The sequence below is a fragment of the Haliaeetus albicilla genome, chromosome Z (assembly GCF_947461875.1).
Source record: "Haliaeetus albicilla chromosome Z, bHalAlb1.1, whole genome shotgun sequence".
In the NCBI taxonomy this organism is placed as follows: Eukaryota; Metazoa; Chordata; class Aves; order Accipitriformes; family Accipitridae; genus Haliaeetus; species Haliaeetus albicilla.
Window position 1 is genome coordinate 44,914,927 of NC_091516.1, and position 19,153 is coordinate 44,934,079.

The following is a 19,153-nucleotide window of genomic DNA, read 5'->3' on the forward strand; positions in this document are numbered from 1 at the left end:
CGCAACAAACGGAGCGCGGCAGTGAGATGCAGGCAAAGCTGGCCTGGCCCGGCGGCATTGAAACGGTCGTCAGGCGCCTGCGGGGCCTCTGTGCAGCAGGCCGGGGCAACCCAGAGCCACAGGGAGGCCTGCGGGGCAGCGCCAGGATCCCGCTACTGCCGGGTCATTCCGCCTCTGCGGCGGCAGGGCGGCGGCCGGCATTCGGCTGACACGCCCGAAATAGCGCAGACGAGCAGAGAACCGACATCCCGACAACCGTCCCCCACCCCCCCAGGGCTCGGAGAGCCTCACAGCACGCTGCCCCACCCTCCCCGGGCGTGCGGAAGGCGGGTCTGCGTGAGGAGTAGGCGGTGCAGCGTAGCCCAGCCAGGGGGCGAGAGGGACGCAGGCGCCGAGGCCCGGGCAGAAGATGGTTGGTGTGGGCTCTCTCCCGTGGAAAAGCTGCTGAGCAGGGAGCTGCGGACTGAGCCTGCTGTGCCCCCAGCCGCTGGAGCGGTGGTATAGGGTCGGTAGGCAGTGACTGCCGTGTGAGGGGCCGCAGCGGCCCGGCGGAGCCCGCGGCAGCGCCCGTCCTGGGAGCATGCGGCGGCAGGAGGAGGAGGAGTGAAGACTCGAGGCTGCGTCTCCGCGTCGTCTTCTCATCCCTCGGCAGGGCTTCGCTCTCGCGGGCTGAAGGCGGACTCCTTGAGGGAAATGGAGCCGTTTCCCAGCGGTGAGTACTGCGGCAGCGCCGCGCTGCCGGCGGGCGCACCCCGAGCCGGCAGCGGAGCCCGGGACGGGGACGCGCGGCGTCTCCGCGGCAGGCCTGCCCAGCCTCCTGGCAGAGGGGCGCCCGGGCGAGCCCCCGCGCCGCAGGGTCCGGGCGCAGCTGAGCCTCTCAGCGGGAGCTGCTTGCCCAGGGGAACAGAGGAGGCTTCTTAGTCGTGGCGTCCCCATGGTCCGCGGCTTGGAAATTACCTCAGTTCTTGTTTTATTCGGGTTAATTAGGCGCACATGTCTTTAACGAGGAAGGTGAGAGGAGGCTCCCTCTCTTTTTCGGTACAGTTGTACTTTTTATTGCCCTGTCATAGTTTCACGGTGGCAGATAACAGATACTACAAAGCCGGGGCAACTTCTACACCAAGGTGTGCTCTCACTATGCGTTGCTCCGAGGAAAGAGCCTTAAATGCGTCCGGAGTGTCAAAGCCATCGTGACTCTCTGATGGGAAGGACGAACCAGACCCTCTCTTTATGCCGTTTTCCCGATCCAGGTGCTCTGGACAGTGTGACCTCCCAGCGAGGTAAAGGAGAAATGAAACACAGGAGGCTCTAGGGTGTTTGAAACAATGTTTCAGGGTGCTCCCGGAAGCCCAGAAAGTTTTCAGAACTGTCAGTGCATTAGCAAAAGTGCTTGAAATAAAGATTGTAGTTGCAGCTTTGAGAAAACCATACACGAGCATTTGTTGACGTTGTGGTACAGCAGTATGTGTGCATCCTGCGCTTGTGACTGAAACAAAGCTATATGAAGTCCACATTACTACTGCCTCTGTAGTAACAAATTCTACCCGTCCGGGGCAGAGGAGGAAATGAAGCTCTCAGATCAAACTGAAACCGAAGTACATTTGGTTAGACTCAAGAAAGTAGCCAAATATGGAATTAGGACAAGACACTGAGTAAACCAACAGCCTTCCTGTTGAAAATGCAGCGCTTATATTATGGGAGGGATTTAGTCTGTTAATGACAAGCATGCTGTGTAGCCATAGCTAAAACACAAGGTAGGGTTTGCTGCATTATATTCTAACTCCTCAAAAACTCCTACAAAACTTCTGCCAAATTCAGAAAAATCCATGCAGTAAAAACTAAATTTTCTGTTTCACTTGAGAAATATATTGTCATTGCCTTGTGTTTCCCTTTTCTCAAATACACTAAAAATTCCCTATCCTTTATATGCTGCCGTTTAAAATCTGAAGGTTGTGAGCTCTGGGCATATCTTGTTGGTTTAACTAGCAAGATGGACTTTTTTTTTTTTTTAAATTACACTTCTATGGAGGGTATTTTTTTGTCATGTTAAATTACAGTTTGTACAAGCAGTTGATGCTTTGGTTTTGTACTTAATCCTGGCCTTGGTAGAAGATCTTTCAGCTACAGCTTATTACAATCACAGGGTTATAATCTGCATTCCTGTATGCCTGGTAAAAAGACCTTGTCTTTAATGGTAATGCAGTTTAGGGGAGAATTTTTTTTAAAGTCATCTTGCTGAGTCCATTCCCTTTGAGAGAGACAGCCGTCATGTTGCTATCACTTTAAAAGTCTGACATAATACTGTCACTGCATTGTGCAATAAAACCTTAAAAAAATTATGCTCTTTATCCATGCAACTGGAAGAAATGGCAGTGGGCCTGAGCATACAGCTCAAAGGTACTTTGTGCAACTGCTGAGAAGCGATGTTCATGCACAGAGCTTCCTAATTTTGTTCACTGAAGTGAAAAAGCCTGGAGATGATGGTGAGACTGTTTGGAAGAAAATTTGGAAGTGAAGCTGGTCAGTAAATTTCCTCCAGAAAGCTGGCTCCGCTGGAAAGGACACTAAAGACAATGTGCAAATATTAGAGCAGAGATGTTGCTTGTTATTTTGATGATCTTGAGGCATGTTTGGTACTCAATAGCAGCTGCTAAAATCTGAATTGAAGAGGGCGCTTACACTATTGGCTTTTTGAATAGAGTTCTTGTTTCCATGGCTGGTGGTCTGGAAGCTTTTGTGGGCATCAAATCTTTCAAATAAACTTCATGGTAACTGAAAGGTTTTTTGTTTTGTCTTACATGGTAGTAATGAGTTCTGTTTGTGAGTCTGTATGTTGATTTCCTGTGCAAAGTGCTGTGTAAATTCAGAGGAAAAGATGGCTCTCAGAGGAAGCTTACAAAATTGTATTTATAGAGCTCGAGTTCTTTGGGGCTTTTACCCTTGTAAAACAGAAGCATTTCAGTTGGATGCAGAACTCTAATGCCAACTTGTCAAACCAGTAAGAAAACAATTTCTTGTTTTACTTTACCTATCTAAAGCTGTGTCAGAATGGATGGGTATCTTAAAACAGTTTTTAAGGCAGCAAATGCACTGAAGTGGATGTGGAAGATCACTTTTTCTAATTCAATATTTGGTGTTTTTTTTTTCTTTAAATAAAAGCAGAAACACAGCCATCGTTAATTTCAAAAGTCAAAGAAAGCCTTATCCTTTCCTTTAAATGCTACTGGGTGTGCTGAACTCTTTATTTTTTTGAATAGTTTCTCCAGTGGAAACACTCAGATAACCTAAATAAAAATATTTAAGATTTCTTTTGACTTCATGCCCCACCCCTGTACTGGAAACTTAGGCCGAGTCCTCTTTGGAGAGATCTCTGCTATGCCTTCCCTCCTGCTCCAGTGTTTGGTTGGAGATAATGTGTGAGGTCTGTAGCTCTGGAAGAACAGTTAATTGCAGATCTATTTTTAGGGCCTGGAATAGCTAAGTTAATCATAGAATATCTTGAGTTGGAAGGGATCTATAAGTATCACTGAGTCCAACTCCTTGCTCCTCACAGGACTACCTAAAACTAAATCATATGGCTAAGAGCGTCATCCAGACGCTCCTGAACTCTGACAGGCTTGGTGCCATGACCACCTCTCTGGGAAGCCTGTTCCAGTGACCAACCACCGTCTCAGTGAAGGACCTTTTCCTAATACCCAATCTGAAATTCCCCTGAAATATTATAAATTAGTAAATGTTTTAGAAGTGGTTACTGGTAAGATTTTATTTTTTGAGACAAATTTCTCTATTTTACATGACTGTTCTTAATTTGAGACCTTTCCAGAAATATGAATAATCAAAGTATAATTAAATGTGCCTGGAAGACTTCCCTTTTCTTGCACATTTGTTGTATGATCTCAAATTCTTCTGAATTGGGAACTACAAATTAATGAGCAGAATTTATTAATTCTGACTAGTCATTTGTTACCTTAACAGTTTCACTAAAAAAAGCAAAAAAATTGAAATACTGACTAAAAGGGATATGTCATGTAGTTTGGAGCAACTCTTTCGGAGAATATTAGAAAATATTTGCAAGCCTTTTTCTTTTATTTTTAGATGGTATATGTTTCTGAAAGATCATTTCCTGTTTAGTTCATTAAACACAGAACTTGCCATTTGAGATGCAAGGAAAAGGCAGAAGTGAACTATTACAATGTTTCTCACTTAAGACAGGTGATGTTCATGAACAAGTAACTGCAGAAGGGATATCTTGTGATGATCTGCTGAAATGCAAATAACATTCACTGACATTCTTGAATTATTTTTATCCTTTTTTTTTTACACAGCAAGTAGAAACTTTGAAATTAATTACATAACTAAAGTGATGAACAAGGTAAAAAGGCTGTTGTGGGAAGAAGTGGGTTTTTTTGTAGAAGCTAGAAATAAACCAAGTTAGGTAATGTCATTTACAAAATGAAAAATGTCATTTGCAAAATCTAGTTACTTCAGCTAGTTCCTGTCAATTTCAAAATGTTTCGTTCTTTGTGTTAGCTTTGTTCAGTATATAAATGTATTGGAGATTGCAGGAGTGTGTTCTGTGTGCATAGCCTAAGTCTGTTGGGGGCAAAAAGCATACCCTTAACTGTCAGGATTTTATACTGTTGTGTCATGGAGCAGAAGGGTTCCTGTTTGTTTGAAACTGTATTATTCAGTCCTAAACAACAGACTGAGTAATCTGTTGTGGTAAGATAGTACATAAAAAAAATAATAAATCTAGGAGGACTGTTCTCTGTGTCTTCCCCCCTTTCCCCTCCACGTTTTGCATATGCCAGCATTTTAATTTAGTCAAATATTACTGACAGAAAAAAATGCTGATTGCATCTGTTTCTAAATGTGAGTTTTGTGTTGTTCAAGTGTGTGTTGCTAGATAGTATTTTTCCACAAAGCTGTGTTGTATCATCTGTATCTTGTGTTCCTGTGTCATCTAAGCTAAACAGGAACCTGTTTTCTCAATGAGTTGGATACGTATTTGCTTTTACTGCATTTCTGTGAACTTCCTGTCTAGCAGTAGATGCTCAGAAGTTAATTCAGTAATTTGGATACAGTCTGTATAGCTGAGAGAGCAATCATCCCTCTCTGGGCTCCATTCATGTCTATACATAGATTAAGACTTACACGCTTTCTTTTGCTGGCACTTTACAATACAAGCTGGGATCTGGATGTATTAGTGTCCTGGTTTCAGCTGGGATAGAGTTAGTTGTCTTCCTACTAGCTGGTATAGTGCTATGTTTTTGAGTTAGGTATGAGAAGAATGTTGATAACACTGATGTTTTCAGCTGTTGCTCAGTAATGTTTAATCTGAAGTCAAGAATTTTTCAGCTTCTGATGCCCAGCCAGCAAGAAGGCTGGAGAGACACAGCCAGGGCAGCTGATACTGAAAAACCTGGTCGAAGAAACTCTTTTAAGACTTGATTTCAGAGTTTTAGAAAGCAGGCATTATTTATTGCAGCGCTGGGTGCATGGGGGATCGCTCCACCTATCGTGCACACCATCAGGCCTAATTGTGCAGGTTAAGTACATGTTCTACATACATACTCACTAGATTTCTGAGAAATGTTATACATATTCATTAGTTTTCCGGGAAACTATTAGCATATGCAAATGTCCTTTACGCAGGCTCATTGAAGATCTCTGGTGGTCTTCAGGAGTCCTCTGGTGGTCTTCCATAGTCTTCCTCACTTGTCTGCTACTTGACCCTTCTCGGATGATTCTGTGCAGTGTGATCTTCTGCATGTTTGATGCATCTTATCCTAAAGAATGCTCGTTAGTGCTTCTATTATCTATGCTTACATTTTGACGTAATCCATATGGATACTTCTAAGCTAAGTTACCTAGGAGGGCTAAAGTCCTTATCTTCTGCAGAAACTGCAAGGCCATCCAAAAGCAATTTCTCATACATTTTGCAACATACAAAACTTTCATCTACTACTGATTCACAAATAATTGGGCAAAGAAATAGCAAGGACATTGTATTCAGAAAAACATCTTGCATCACAGCTGACCTAAACTGGCCAAAGGGGTATTCCATACCATGTGACGTCACATCTAGTATATAAACTGGGGAGAGTGGGGTGGGGCGATTGCTGCTCGGGGACTAACTGGGTGTCGATTGGCAGGTGGTGAGCAATTGCATTGTGCATCATTTGTATGTTTTAATCCTTTTAGTATTACTATTGTCATTTTATTAGTATTATCATTATTAGTTTCCTCTTTTCTGTTCTATTAAACCATTCTTATCTCAACCCCCGAGTTTTACTTCTTTTCCCGATTTTTTTCCCCCATCCCACTGGGTGGGGGGGAAGTGAGTGAGCGGCTACGTGGTACTTAGTTGCTGACTAGGGTTAAACCACGACAATTAGTGACAAATCTGGAACAGAGTACTCCAGCACCTGTTACAAAGTGAAAAGCAATTTAATCATCAGAATAATGAGGGAAATAAATTAACACATGAAGAGAGAAGAAAGAACTTAATCTGCTTGAAATGTTTTCTTTTGACAAGATGAAACACTAGGAGTTGGAAGGAGATGGAAAATCTATTTCCCTGTTAAAACAATGTCTGAAGATCAGTGTATAGATGTTCACCATGGACTGTTAGTATTTTTCCACTGAGGAGATGGTATTCCACTTGTAGAATAAATGAAGCCACTGAGTACCTGCATGATATCTATGAGAGAAAAATGTTGAAAGCTTATGTTAACCTCAGTATCCACCTGTAAAAGTATTCCAGGACTGTCTTGTCATGGTTTTTTGGGAAGATGATGCGAAGTCCAACAACCGTGTTTGACATTTGTGAGGCTGTGTGTACATGTGCTAGATAAAGCCCCATAATGACTGCCACAGAAAGTGCTGAAAGCTAATAAAAGCTAGGATAAAACCATTTTTATTTGTTTAACTCATCAGAATATTTTTTTCATATTTGATGGGCATTTGTATAATAATTGCCCACAAAGAAGCTGAATTTACCTTTATTTAATGCACGTCTCTGATTTCAGTAGTGATTAATTCAGCTGCATTCAGAGAATTCAAGTTTTCCTTTTCCTCCTTCACTTGGTGATTTGAGTGAAGGAAGTTCAGTGAATTTCTAGCTCTGCTGGACAGTACTTGTTTTTCATTAAGTACAAAAGCAAAGATTGTGTATAAGAGCAAAACCATTAAGATTTCTTTGTGAGTGAGAGCCATATTATTCCTTTGTCTGTCAGAGAAATTTGTATGCATGGCAGCTACTGCTCAGACTTCTGTCCAACACTACCTTAAAATAACATTAAATTAACTTAAATACACCAGCATTTTTTTGTGAGCTGGGTTTTAATTGCCTCTGTTTTAAAGAGTACATATGTAGCTTTTAATAGCTGTGCTTTGACTATTTTTGATACTGCTTTAAATAGTGGTATTATATTAACCTTACATTGTAAGAATCATAAAAAGATTGTATACCTTGTAGCCAGGAAAAAAAGGGAGAGAACCAATGGACATTCGAAGGAAATGGAGAGGATGGAGGGGAGACAACAGCTCTGGGAAACTCATTCAGTTGATCAAAGAGACAGGAATTCTGAGGTAATACGGTGTGTTGGGTTCTGCCCAGTTTGCCTCCCTGGGGCACAGCTGATGCTTTATTCCATCATGAGTGTTCTCTCACAAAAGATGTTCAAAGAAGATCTCAGTGCCTAGTTCTTCTATTGGATTATTCAGGGTGTGTGGTAATGTACTGCAGTAGTTGTCATCGTTACTGCAGCTAGTGAAGAATGAGAGAGAGGAATCCTGATTCCACTGAAATATGAGACACTTTTGGCATTTTATTTGTTCATGTGGAGATAAGGTGGGTTTTGATTTTTGGGATGGTTTCTTCCCACCAAATCTCCCACCAAGCTGGTTGGAGGAATCTGTTTCACTGTGCTTTAGTAAGCGTAGCTGAGTGCAGAGAGCTTTTCTTGGGTTGTAATCAGTCTTTGACACTGAAGGAACAGATTCTGCAAATACTGGCGTTCTTGTGTAACAATATTTCCATCATAGCACCATTGACTTTTATGGGGAATCAGTTGTGTTTAAAACTTAAGAATGTGCCTAATTTACCTACTGCTTCAGGGCTTAACGCTGCTTTTTATTTAAGCCTTTCTTTGGTATAAAATCTGACAATTTCTTCTGCAGTAATAATGAATTGTTAACACATCAATAGAATCACTTGTAACTGTTTTTCATGCATGTAAACCAATCTTTCTGGAAACAGCCAGGCTTGTATTTGTGGGAGTCCAGAAAGCTTCAGAATACTTTAGAATCCTCATTACTTCTGAGCTGTAAACCATTATAAGAGAAAGACAAAGAGCAGGTTTTCAGGAAATGGAACTGGGAATATAGCATGTGTAAGTGTGGTGGGTTGACGCTGGCTGGATGCCAGGTGCCCACCAAAGCCGTTCTATCACTCCCCCTCCTCAGCTGGGCAGGGGGGGAGAAAATATAACAAAGGGCTTGTGAGTCGAGATAAGGACAGGAGAGATCACTCACCAATTACCATCACGGGCAAAACAGACTCAGCTTGGGGAAAATTAACTTAGTTTATTGCCAGTCAGCCAGAGTAGGGTAATGAGAAATAAAACCAAATCTCAGAACACCTTCCCTCCACCCCTCCCTTCTTCCCAGGCACAACTTCACTCCCAGATTCTCTACCTACCCCCTCCAGTGGTGCAGGGGGACGGGGAATGGGGTTTACGGTCAGTTCATCACATGTTATTTCTGCCGCTTCATCCTCCTCAGCGGCAGGACTCATCACACTCTTCCCCTGCTCCAGTATCGGGTCCCTCCCACAGGAGACAGTCCTCCATGAACTTCTCCAATGTGGGTCCTTCCCATGCGCTGCAGTTCTTCATGAACTGCTCCAGTGTGGGTCCCCCACGGGGTCACAAGTCCTGCCAGAAAACCTGTTCCGTGGGCTCCTCTCTCCACAGATCCACAGGTCCTGCCAGGACCCTGCTGCAGTGTGGGCTTCCCACGGAGTCACAGCCTCTTTCGAGCATCTACCTGCTCCAGCGTGGGGGTCCTCCAATGGGCTGCAGGTGGATATCTGCTCCACCATGGACCTCCATGGGCTGCAGGGGGACAACCTGCCTCACCATAGTCTTCGCCATGGGCTGCAGGGGAATCTCTGCTCTGGCGTCTGGAGCACCTCCTCCCCCTCCATCTTCACTGACCTTGCTGTCTGCACAGTTGTTTCTCTTGCATGTTCTCACTCTCTCTCCAGCTGCCATTTCTCTCTGTCCCACAACTTTTTTTCCTTCTTAAAAATGTTATCACAGAGGCATTACCACTATCACTGATTGGCTTGGCCTTGGCTGGCGGCAGGTCTGTCTTAGAGCCAGCTGGTATTGGCTCTGTCAGACACAGGGGAAGCTTCCAGCAGCTTCTTACAGAAGCCACCCCTGGTAATACTACCCCCCCCCCGCTACCAAAACCTTGCCACACAAAGCCAGTACAATAAGCCATCAGTTTTGTTATCCACATTTGTGCTTTTTATCAATGATGGAGATACTGACGAGGCCTTGGTGTCTCTTTTGGCACAACTGAGTATTCATAAGCGTGAATACTTTTTATGTAAAGTACTATTCTACAAACAACTGGAAAATAATTAAAGGAACCATTACAAAATATGTGCTCTAGTAATTAAAAACACAAATGAAAATAAGAACTAATAATGTTTAAAAGCATGCAACCTGTTAAACTTTGCACAAGTGAAAAGCAAAGTCCAAGCAAACAGATTAAATCTTCCTTCATATCTATCTTCTGTGATTATAATACTGTGATGCTACTATGATAGTGGTCTGCATTGCAGTGGTAGGAATGCTGTGTTTGTCCTGCATTATGTACACTGATTAGGCTAGCAAGCTCCATCAGAGCAACTGACTTGTTGGCAACTCTGTTGATTGATTTGGCAAAAGTTCAGGCTAGTGCTCTGCTGAGGGATGGCGCCTGGAATAGAAGAGGCTACTCTAAATGTTAAAATGCAGGAGGGTTGATATCCATTACACTTGAAAGTTCTTTGTGATTGGTTCCACACCCCACCCCTTCCCCTCCCCCTCACATATATATAAAGCAGTGCAAGCCATTTGTGTGCAGTATCTAAAAGAACAATATGTAGATTCTAAACCTTATCTTTGCCAAACTTGGGTGCTTTTCACAGAAAGAGTAGGCCACATTGTGGTAAGTTTTCATCTGTAAAAATTATGATTCTGAGATTAAGATCAATGAAGGCAAAAAAACCTTGTGTGGAGCAGAATAGAACTGTTATTATGAGGGGTTGTATCATTGGCAGGGCTATGATCTACAGAAGTTCTTCTCTCCTATGTAAAAATTGGTGATTAAAAATATGCTTTGTCTAGAGAGGAACCAAGGGTTGTCTTTTTTTATTTCTGTTGCATCTTTTCCTCTCATTTTACTATTTTATTTCTTTTTCTGGTAGCAGCATACATGTTCCAAACTGTATATATATTCTAATAACAGTGTTGTGGCCAAGGATATGTACGTTGCTGGACAAAGCAACCCAGAGTACTCTCAGGATGAAAATAGCTGCCTGTATGCACAGCTTGTTGATTGGACCTCCCTCAGGGTTGGCTCTAGAATGACCGTGCTGGTATTTGTGCAGAAACCTTTAACAAACCCTGCGGGGCATGTTCATCTGCTGTATAGATTGGTCTGGCACTCTGTGCAGTCTGCAGCTTTCCCACCTGCTTTTTCCATAGTGAGAATGAGTGAAAGAGATGATCCCCGGTGTACCTCCTGGTATCTGAGCTGCCCCTGCCCCCATGGTGGTGGTTGTAATGAAGCTGATTTCACAGCTGATATATGATATTTGGGTATGGTTTTGGAGCAATTTAGATCTCAGTACGTCTTGAGCTACCATGGAGGCACGCTGCCTCTTCTTTCCTTGTCAAAGTCCTTTGTCTTGTTATGTAATGAGACTGACAAAAATTTAGGGAGTTGTATTGTTGCTCTGTTAAGACCATATAAAACTTACTGCACTGTGAGTCATAGTCAGTAATGTTTAGACATTATTGCTTCTGTGAGCTGAAATAACAGTTATAAAGCAGTGGACATGCAATACTTGCTTGTGACCTACAAATGGTTTTGTATAGTATTATCACTGGAGTTGCCAGGTGTGTGTTAAGTAACAACAGTAATCTGGAGGCACATTGGGTTGTTTTTTTTAGAAACTGTTCAAGATGAGAGGGTATGCTAGTTCAAATTTATTGTTTTAAAAAAATAAAAAAAGACTAAGCGAGTGTCAGGTTGTATACAGTCTGTCAGATTGTATGCCTTGACAGTCTGTTGGATGTTTTGCAAAGTTCTCTAAAATTTTTTTCCTCAGAACGACTGATACTGGCAAAGAAATCTTTTGTAACTTCAGCTATGATAAGCCTGGTATTTATCAGCCATGAAATTGATGGACAGATATAGAGAAGAAGATAGTCAGCAGTCTTGAACATGGGAGTTCAGTAGCTTGAGAAATTTGAGACACAACTTCCTGCATGTCTGCAATACTCAGGGCCTTTTCATTAGATCCCTGTGGTTAAACATCTTCTATCACTTTAATTGCAAAACATACCCTTGATCAGATTGGAAACAGGAAACTAAAACCTCATGTTCTAAAATCAAAGTTCAAAGCCCTTTTTCCCCATCCTGTATTTTGTTCAACCAATGGCTGAGGATGGAACACTGGCTTAATGTTGTTGGGACTTATAGAAGGTTTTTTCTCTCAGTAGTGCCCAAAGAGCAAAGTGTCATTTAAAACAACCTCCTCTTCCCTTCCCCCCCCTTTTCACTGTGGAAACCTAATTTGTACCAGATTGATATTTGAAAATATTTGGTAAGATGTGAATGGACACTAGATACCTGTGTTGGATATCAAAATCCAGACTAAGCTTGTATTGGCTAGCCTTAAATTCTCCAGTTATCTCCATTGACCTCCAGAGAAATAGTTATGAAAAGAGTAACTTATATTTTTTGCCAGTTGAATAGGTAGAGTGTTCAGTAAATGAACCACACTCTTTTTTTCCCCTTCCATGGTGTTTTGTTTTTGTTGATTACCTGAACGTGAAGGTTTGAAAAGAGGTATCAGTAATATTCTGGCTATCTACTTATAAATTTAATTGGTAAATGTTAAAATGTAATTGATCCATGTGGTTTTCGGCCTGAGGTCCTGCTGAAGAAAATGCAGTTGTGCTTTCCTTAAAAATAAGGAAGAGACTTTCAGAAAAAACTCTTAGATGCACCCAAGACTAATAAGCAGTGACTTACGTGAGATTACATTCTTAGCTCCTGTTTCTTATGGCGACTTAAGAAAGGGTCTTAAAATACATAATTATGCATTGTTTTAATTTCCATGAAACAGCCCAGTTGGCAGAATTTTGCTCCAGTATGTGTGCAGAAGCTCACTATTGCAGTATTTGATCTCACATTCATTAACACCACCCCCCTATCCCCCCAAAAAAGCTAAACAACAAAAGTAGACCTTCCAGTACAGGCTGAAGGAGAGGGTGTAGAGAGTGACCTTGCATGGCTTGGAACTTATGTTCCGTTGCTTATTTTGGATTGGAAAGCAGCATTTATCCTCCTTTGCAATATAGGAAAAAAATATTCATTTTCAAGTTAGAATGGTACAAAAATTGTAAAAAAAAAAAAAAGGGGGGGGGGGGGAGTGTGTTTCCAAACCAGCACCTGTTTTGTGTACTTTTCATCCATCCATTGTGACTTCATTGTGGAAGCCATTATATGTGCTTAACTAGACAGATTCTTGTAAAACTCTATCAATTAGATTACACTTAGCCTTATAGCCTTGTCAGTCTCCTGAAATCAAACCCTTGCAAAGTGGCATTTATCAATAGAATGCATTTCAAATCATGGACAGACTTCATGTATTGCCTGCCTTTTGATAAGAGCTTACAGTAAAATTGTACAGAGAGTCATCATTTATGTTTGCATGTAAGTAATGACATTACAGAAAGCAACAGAGCCTGTCTTGGTTTTTACTACCACACCAAATAGTAGTGCCATTATCTGTATCAGTAAAGGATGATGACATCTTAGCCAAAACAAAAAACCTCCCACTTTAGTTCAGTGAGGTTGTTGTTTTATTTAAGGCTTTTTAGGGGTTGTTCTGTCTGAGTCAATGCATGCCATTCTCTGGCTTTTTATACTTAAGGAGGATTAAGATGACTAGAAAATGCTAGTTTAGGCTCTTTAGCAATAGGAAGCACAAGTTGCTTTAATGTTTCTGTTTCTTTTTAAAATGATTGCATTCAGCATATAAAAGTATGTATGTGTATATGTCTGTGTCTTTGATCAATTAAAAGCATGCATATGTAAACCTGCAGCATCATAGGAATTAAGGACATGCTGTTAGCCTATCTATTGCTTCCGTTCTGTCTGTAAAAAGCAGACGAGGCACATGGATGATATACAGATTTTCACAGCAATACTTCATATTTCCTAGTATTTCCTGGCTGTGCTTTTTTTTTCTATCAGATTATTCCCTTCTGTCTTCTGAATTCAATAATTTAAGAGAGAAAATGGTGACATCTGTCTTACAGCAGCTGAAGTTGTTTGGTTTTTTTTAGAAATGTTTTTCTCATGTAAAGGTTCTAAAAATAAGATTTAACACATTTAAAATAACTGCAAGCATGAAAGCTTTTATTTCTAAATTCAAAGATTTGTGTTTCCTATAAGTGGCTATATATTGCCCCATACACTGGCTATACCAGTAAGTAAAAATTCTGCTTAAACTTTCTTCTTGTGGCTGAAGGCAGCTGAGCTCCACGCAACCACTTAATCAGTCTCACTGGATGGGATGGGGGAGAGAACTGGAAGTGTAAAAGTGAGAAAACTTGTGGGTTTAGATAAAGGCAGTTTAATAGGGAAGGCAAAAGCTGTGCACACAAGCAAAGCAAAACACAGAATTCATTCACTACTTCCCTTTAGCAGGCAGGCATTCAGCCATTTCCAGGAATGCAGGGCTCCATCATGCATTATGGTTACTTGGGAAAGCAAATACCATAACTCTGAACACTCCTCCTTCATCTTCTTCTTCCAGCTTTTATTGCTGAGCATGACACCATATGCTGTGGGATATCCCTTTGGTCAGTTCGTTTCAGCTGTCCCAGTTGTGTCCCCTCCTGACCTTTTGTGTACCCACAGCCTGCTCGCTGACAGGACAGCATTAGAAGCAAAGAGGTCCTCTACACTGTTTAAGCACTGCTCAGCAATAGCTAAAAAATGGATGTGTTATCAACACTGTTTTGTTTACAAATCCAAACCATAGCACTATAGGAGCTACTACGAAGAAAATTAACTCCATCTCAGCCAAAACCAGTACACTGCTGAAAGGTGAAACTTAACTTCAAAACAGAGCAATAGGAAAGAGTGAAATGTAAAAAGAGACAGTTACAATTTTGCAGTGAACAGCAATTGCCTTTTTGGTGTAAACAAGGACTAATTATTATATAGAGATATATACACTTGATACACCTTAGCAGTGATGAGTTATGATGGTTTAAGCCCAGCTGGCAACATAGCACTATGAAGCCACTTGCTCACTCACTCCTCCCTGCCTCCACCAGAATGAGGAGGAGAAAATATAAAGACAAACTCATGAGTTGAGACAAGGACAGGGAGGGATCACTCACCACTTGTGGTCACAGGCAAAAACCAGACTCAACTTGGGGAAAAAAAAAAAAAAAATTAATTTACTACAAATCAAATTTAAAAAAAGATAATGAGGAGTAAACCCAAATCTTAAAACACCTTTCCCCACCCCTCCCTCCTTCCCAGCTCAGCTGCGCTCCTGGTTTTCTCCACCTCCTCCCCCCAGTGGCACAGGGGGACGGGGAGTGGGGGTTGGGGTCAGTTTGTCACACATTGTCTCTGCTGCTTTTTCCTCCTCAGGGAGAGGACTCCTCACTCTTCCTCTGCTCCAGCATGGGGTCCCTCCCATGGGAGACAGTCCTTCATGAACTTCTCTGGCATGCGTCCTTTCCACAGGCTGCAGTTCTTCACAAACTGCTCCAAAGTGGGTCCTTTCCGCAGGCTGCAGTCCTTTAGGCACAGGCTGTTCCAGCACAGGCTTCCCACAGAGTCATGGCCTTCTTCAGGCACAGCCACCTGCTCTGGGATGGGGTCCTCCACAGGCTGCAAGTGGGCAGCTGCTCCCCCACTCACCTCCATGGGCTGCAGGGGGACAGCCTGCCATCTCACCACGGGCTGCAGGGGCATCACCTCCTCTGGCACACCTCCTCCTTCTTCATTGACCTTGACATCTGCAGAGGTGTTTCTCTCACATCCCACTCCTCTCTCTGCTGCAGGTTTCCCTTCTTAAATATGTTATCCCAGAGGTGCTACTACAGTTGCTGATGGGCTCAGCCTTGGCCAGAGGTGGGTCCATCTTGGAGCCGGGGAAGCTTCTGGCAGCTTCTCACGGGAGCCACCCCTGCAGCCCCTCCCCACTACTAAAACCGTGCCACACAAACCCAAACCATCAATGTACTCCCTACTGACATGGGTCTCTAAATTCACAGACTCTGTGTAGGCGCATACTAACTTAGCGCATACTAAGCTTCTTAAGGGGGTAAAATATGTTCTGGATATTGACTAAAACCTCCCTCTATGGACCTCAAATACAGATTTGATCTGATTGGAATAGTAAGGTCATTGCTTTTAAGTCTGTCTGTTGGTGTTCCCTTTTTTTTTTTGTCTTCTTTTTGAAGAAAGAATTAAGATATTTGTGGTATTTATATGATGCTCAGAGTTAATGTTGAAGTGCTTTATATGTATATTGCTGCTGCATATGCTTCCATAATACCTTCGTGTATTGTTTTGTATTGTACCATACTGTGTTATGATGAAGACCCAGTTACAAGTATGTATAGCTTTTCTCTAAGAGCTGTCTCAGTTTGGTTTAATGCAACTGAAATGTCCTTAGGACTGTACTAGCCTGCCCTTTTGCAAAATTCTTAAAATGGTGGAGGGAGCATATGGTCATAATGATGGAGAGGTTTGCATTAGGTCTGAAACTATGTAATGCCAGTAAGGAGGGGCAGGGGAAGGGAGGAAGCATGTGCTTCTCAGCTTTCTCATGAGTCCTGGTTACTTCCTTGCGGGATTTTTTTTTTTTCCCCTATTCCCAACTTCTAGCTATAGTGTACATGACTTTGATGTGCGGAAACAGACGCCACCATCAGTGAGATTGTGAAGTAGGTATGTTCATTTAGCGCTGGGCAGCACAGGGGATAGTCCCACCAAAGTTGTGCACGCCTGACTCGGCAGTTTGCTTCAAATTGATACAGTCAAGTGTTACATATACATAGTTTCACAATACGCCTATAGATAGGCATGACCTATCCCTGCTTCATATTAAAATTAGTTCCAAGAAGTCATTTCTCTAAGTTCTTCCCAACTGCGCCTGCGCAGTGCCTCCTTGTGGTGGTCGTCGGGGGTCACGAAGATGAAGGCTATATGTCTTCTTCGCAGTGAACTCTTAACCTTCTGTCCCTGCGCAGACTCAGTCGCTCCTTGGCATTTATCCAAATCACAAGGCCGGTCTTGGCTGGTTTTTGGGGTCGACTTCTGCTTCTTATCAGGGACTATCTCTTGCCCTAGCCAGCCTCAACAATGCAAACGTTAAACATCACTTCTCAACCCCTTGGGCCATGTCTACCTCTATTGAAATTTCTTTAACTTCATTATAAGCTAGATAATTATTAAACAGTTCCTATCTACATCTATATATCTACTAAGGTTCCTTTGGTTCCCTGTCTCAACTTTTTCATTGTTCTTCAGCGCTGGAAGGATTATGAAGTAAATTTGAGTTTCCCACATAGTGTGCAAGAGTGTCACTGTTAGGCCACTAGGCAACGTAGTGGGGAATATATATAATCCTCAGACAGGTGGGAATTTAGCTGTACAGCTTTCATAGGTCATCAGGAGAAGTGAACGAAATTCTGTGCACTGCTTTGGCAGGGACTTAAACTGTGCAGTTCTTTCCTTTCAAAATAAAACACTTCAAATCCCAAACAGTGAAAGCAGAAAAACATCAGTTGCAATTTTGCAAGATGGAAACTGAAGTCTATTGTATTTAATTTGATTTTTTGTTTTTTTAAACTTTCAGGGCTCTTAAGCAAATTATCTTGGAATAACTGCTGGTTACTCATGGTCATTTGTTCCCAACACAAAAGAAACTCCTACTAATTTGGCTTTCAGGGGACTTCATTAGATACTTATAAACCAAGGGGGACATTTGCAAACTGTGTCTGCTCTTCTGATACTGGATTCCTGTGGGTCTGTCCTGTATTACCGTTTTCAGGAGGTACTTGCATGTCGGCTCTGTTATTTGAATGTTAACTTTGCACCATGACTGAACTAGTAATTTTTTGTTGTTTTATGAGCTGCTCTATCAACAGCCCTAGATTGTAGGTATTAATTCCTGTGGAGCCAACTAAAATACTTGTAAGAGAGTATGAAATACATGTAAGCCACTATTGTGAGTAAAATCCCTAAACTTTTTTGAAATTCTTCAAGCTCAGTCTCTAATGTCCAGTTCTGAATGATTCCTGTGTCTCCCGCTTCTCTGCGTAGTGAGTGAAAACCACATACAGCTTGAAAATTCAGAGGAGTACATGTAATGTTTGCATAGATGTTTCAATCCAGAGTAAATATTTACAGCTTTAAGTCAGCATGCACTTTTAACGAACCCATGCAATCTCATTTACAGCTCTAATTTTGATCATATTTCTGTCTGGGTAAAAACCATAGTTCTTAGAAGATTCTGTTGTCTTGTGGTTTTCCTTACATGGGTGGAAGTTGTGGGCATGATCCTGCATTCAAATGAAGCAGTAATAGAAGAGCCCCAAGAGCTGGGAAATCTGTCAGGCTTTTGCTAGCCCTTTATAAAGGAAATGTGCATTTGTTTGTTGGATCCTGCTTGTCTGGAGAGTGGCTACAGCCACTGAACCTTTATTAATACCTGTGGAAATGCCCTAGAAATTAGGGACTTCAACCATGTTGTTGCATGTGAGTGTATATGGAACCTCTGACTGCATGTTTTTGCATGTACAACTAATAGTGCTGGGAACTGTAATTTGTTGGCAGGTTGGATTTTCTAAGATGATGTGTAACTTTTGGAGTGGTGGATTCTAAGTTGTTTTTTCAGGTATTCTGTGCTTCTCTTAATTTTTGTTATGGAGACTGTAATTCCATCTGCCATCCCTGTGCAGCTCCAAGGTCGTAGGTGATATCATGGTGAAATGAAGCAAAACATTTTCAAGTAGGACTTCTGATTTGCCTGAAATTCCACTGGCTAGTTGTCTCCTTGTTTCTAAGCTGACTGAAGGTTGTAAATATATGTTTTCTTACTGTGGAGAGATGCTGATTTTAAATTACATGAATGACATTGTGTACTCTCCTATAGTAACAGCAAATAATTTTTCTGTATAGAATTGAATTATTTTCTTGCTCAGAAGAAATTTGAAATGCATGGAACTATTAGTAGAAAAGAAGGAAACCTTTTGTCAGAATCTTAGCATAACTAACATGTTTGCTGATACAGGCTTCATTCACTGAACAAGCTTGTTAGAAAAGATAAGATGAGCTTTTTTATTCCTCCCCCACCCCTCCAAACAACTAATACATTTTTTTATGGACAAGTTCGAGACAGCCCAAAGCATAATGGTGCAGGAAGTATTTTGCATTGTAGAAGGAACTAAATTGGTATGACAAGAAATAATGATCATAAACCAAGGAGTACCTGATTTAGAGCAAGCTGAAAAGATTTCAAAATGAAAAGCTTGCCTTTTTAAAAATCACTGCTTTTTTGAATTCTGTAATTTTTAATGTATGATGTACCTGTTAATACTTATCCACAAGAAGAAATAGTGTAATGCAATATTGAAGTGATAATATGGTGACCTTAATTACTGCTCCAGCAACATGTGATTTTGCAGCAAGAGTTTTGAAAATAGGGAGATTTATTTTTACTTACCCAGTGTTCCATTAACAAAGTGTAGTATCTGTCAAAACTCAGATATTGTAAGTAAGTTTTCAGTTTCTTTTTTTTTTTCCTGTAAATATGTGTGCTCAGAGA

At 41.7% G+C, this 19,153-nt stretch overlaps 1 protein-coding gene across 4 annotated transcripts in view; it reads left to right on the plus strand.

Moving 5' to 3' along the window:
* The first annotated feature begins 334 nt into the window (after positions 1–334).
* The window catches only part of LNPEP (leucyl and cystinyl aminopeptidase), a 69,650-nt gene continuing 50,831 nt past the window's right edge, over positions 335–19,153 (plus strand). For 3 of the 4 annotated variants that reach the window (XM_069776341.1, XM_069776340.1, XM_069776339.1), the window contains exon 1: positions 335–712. Coding sequence is in view for 1 of the 4 variants with exons in the window: in XM_069776339.1 (XP_069632440.1) it covers positions 694–712 (19 nt within the window). In the remaining 3 variants the exon portion in view is untranslated. Of the gene's footprint in view, positions 713–10,207; positions 10,228–19,153 lie in introns of those variants that run through there. The other variant, XM_069776342.1, reaches the window with a different exon arrangement.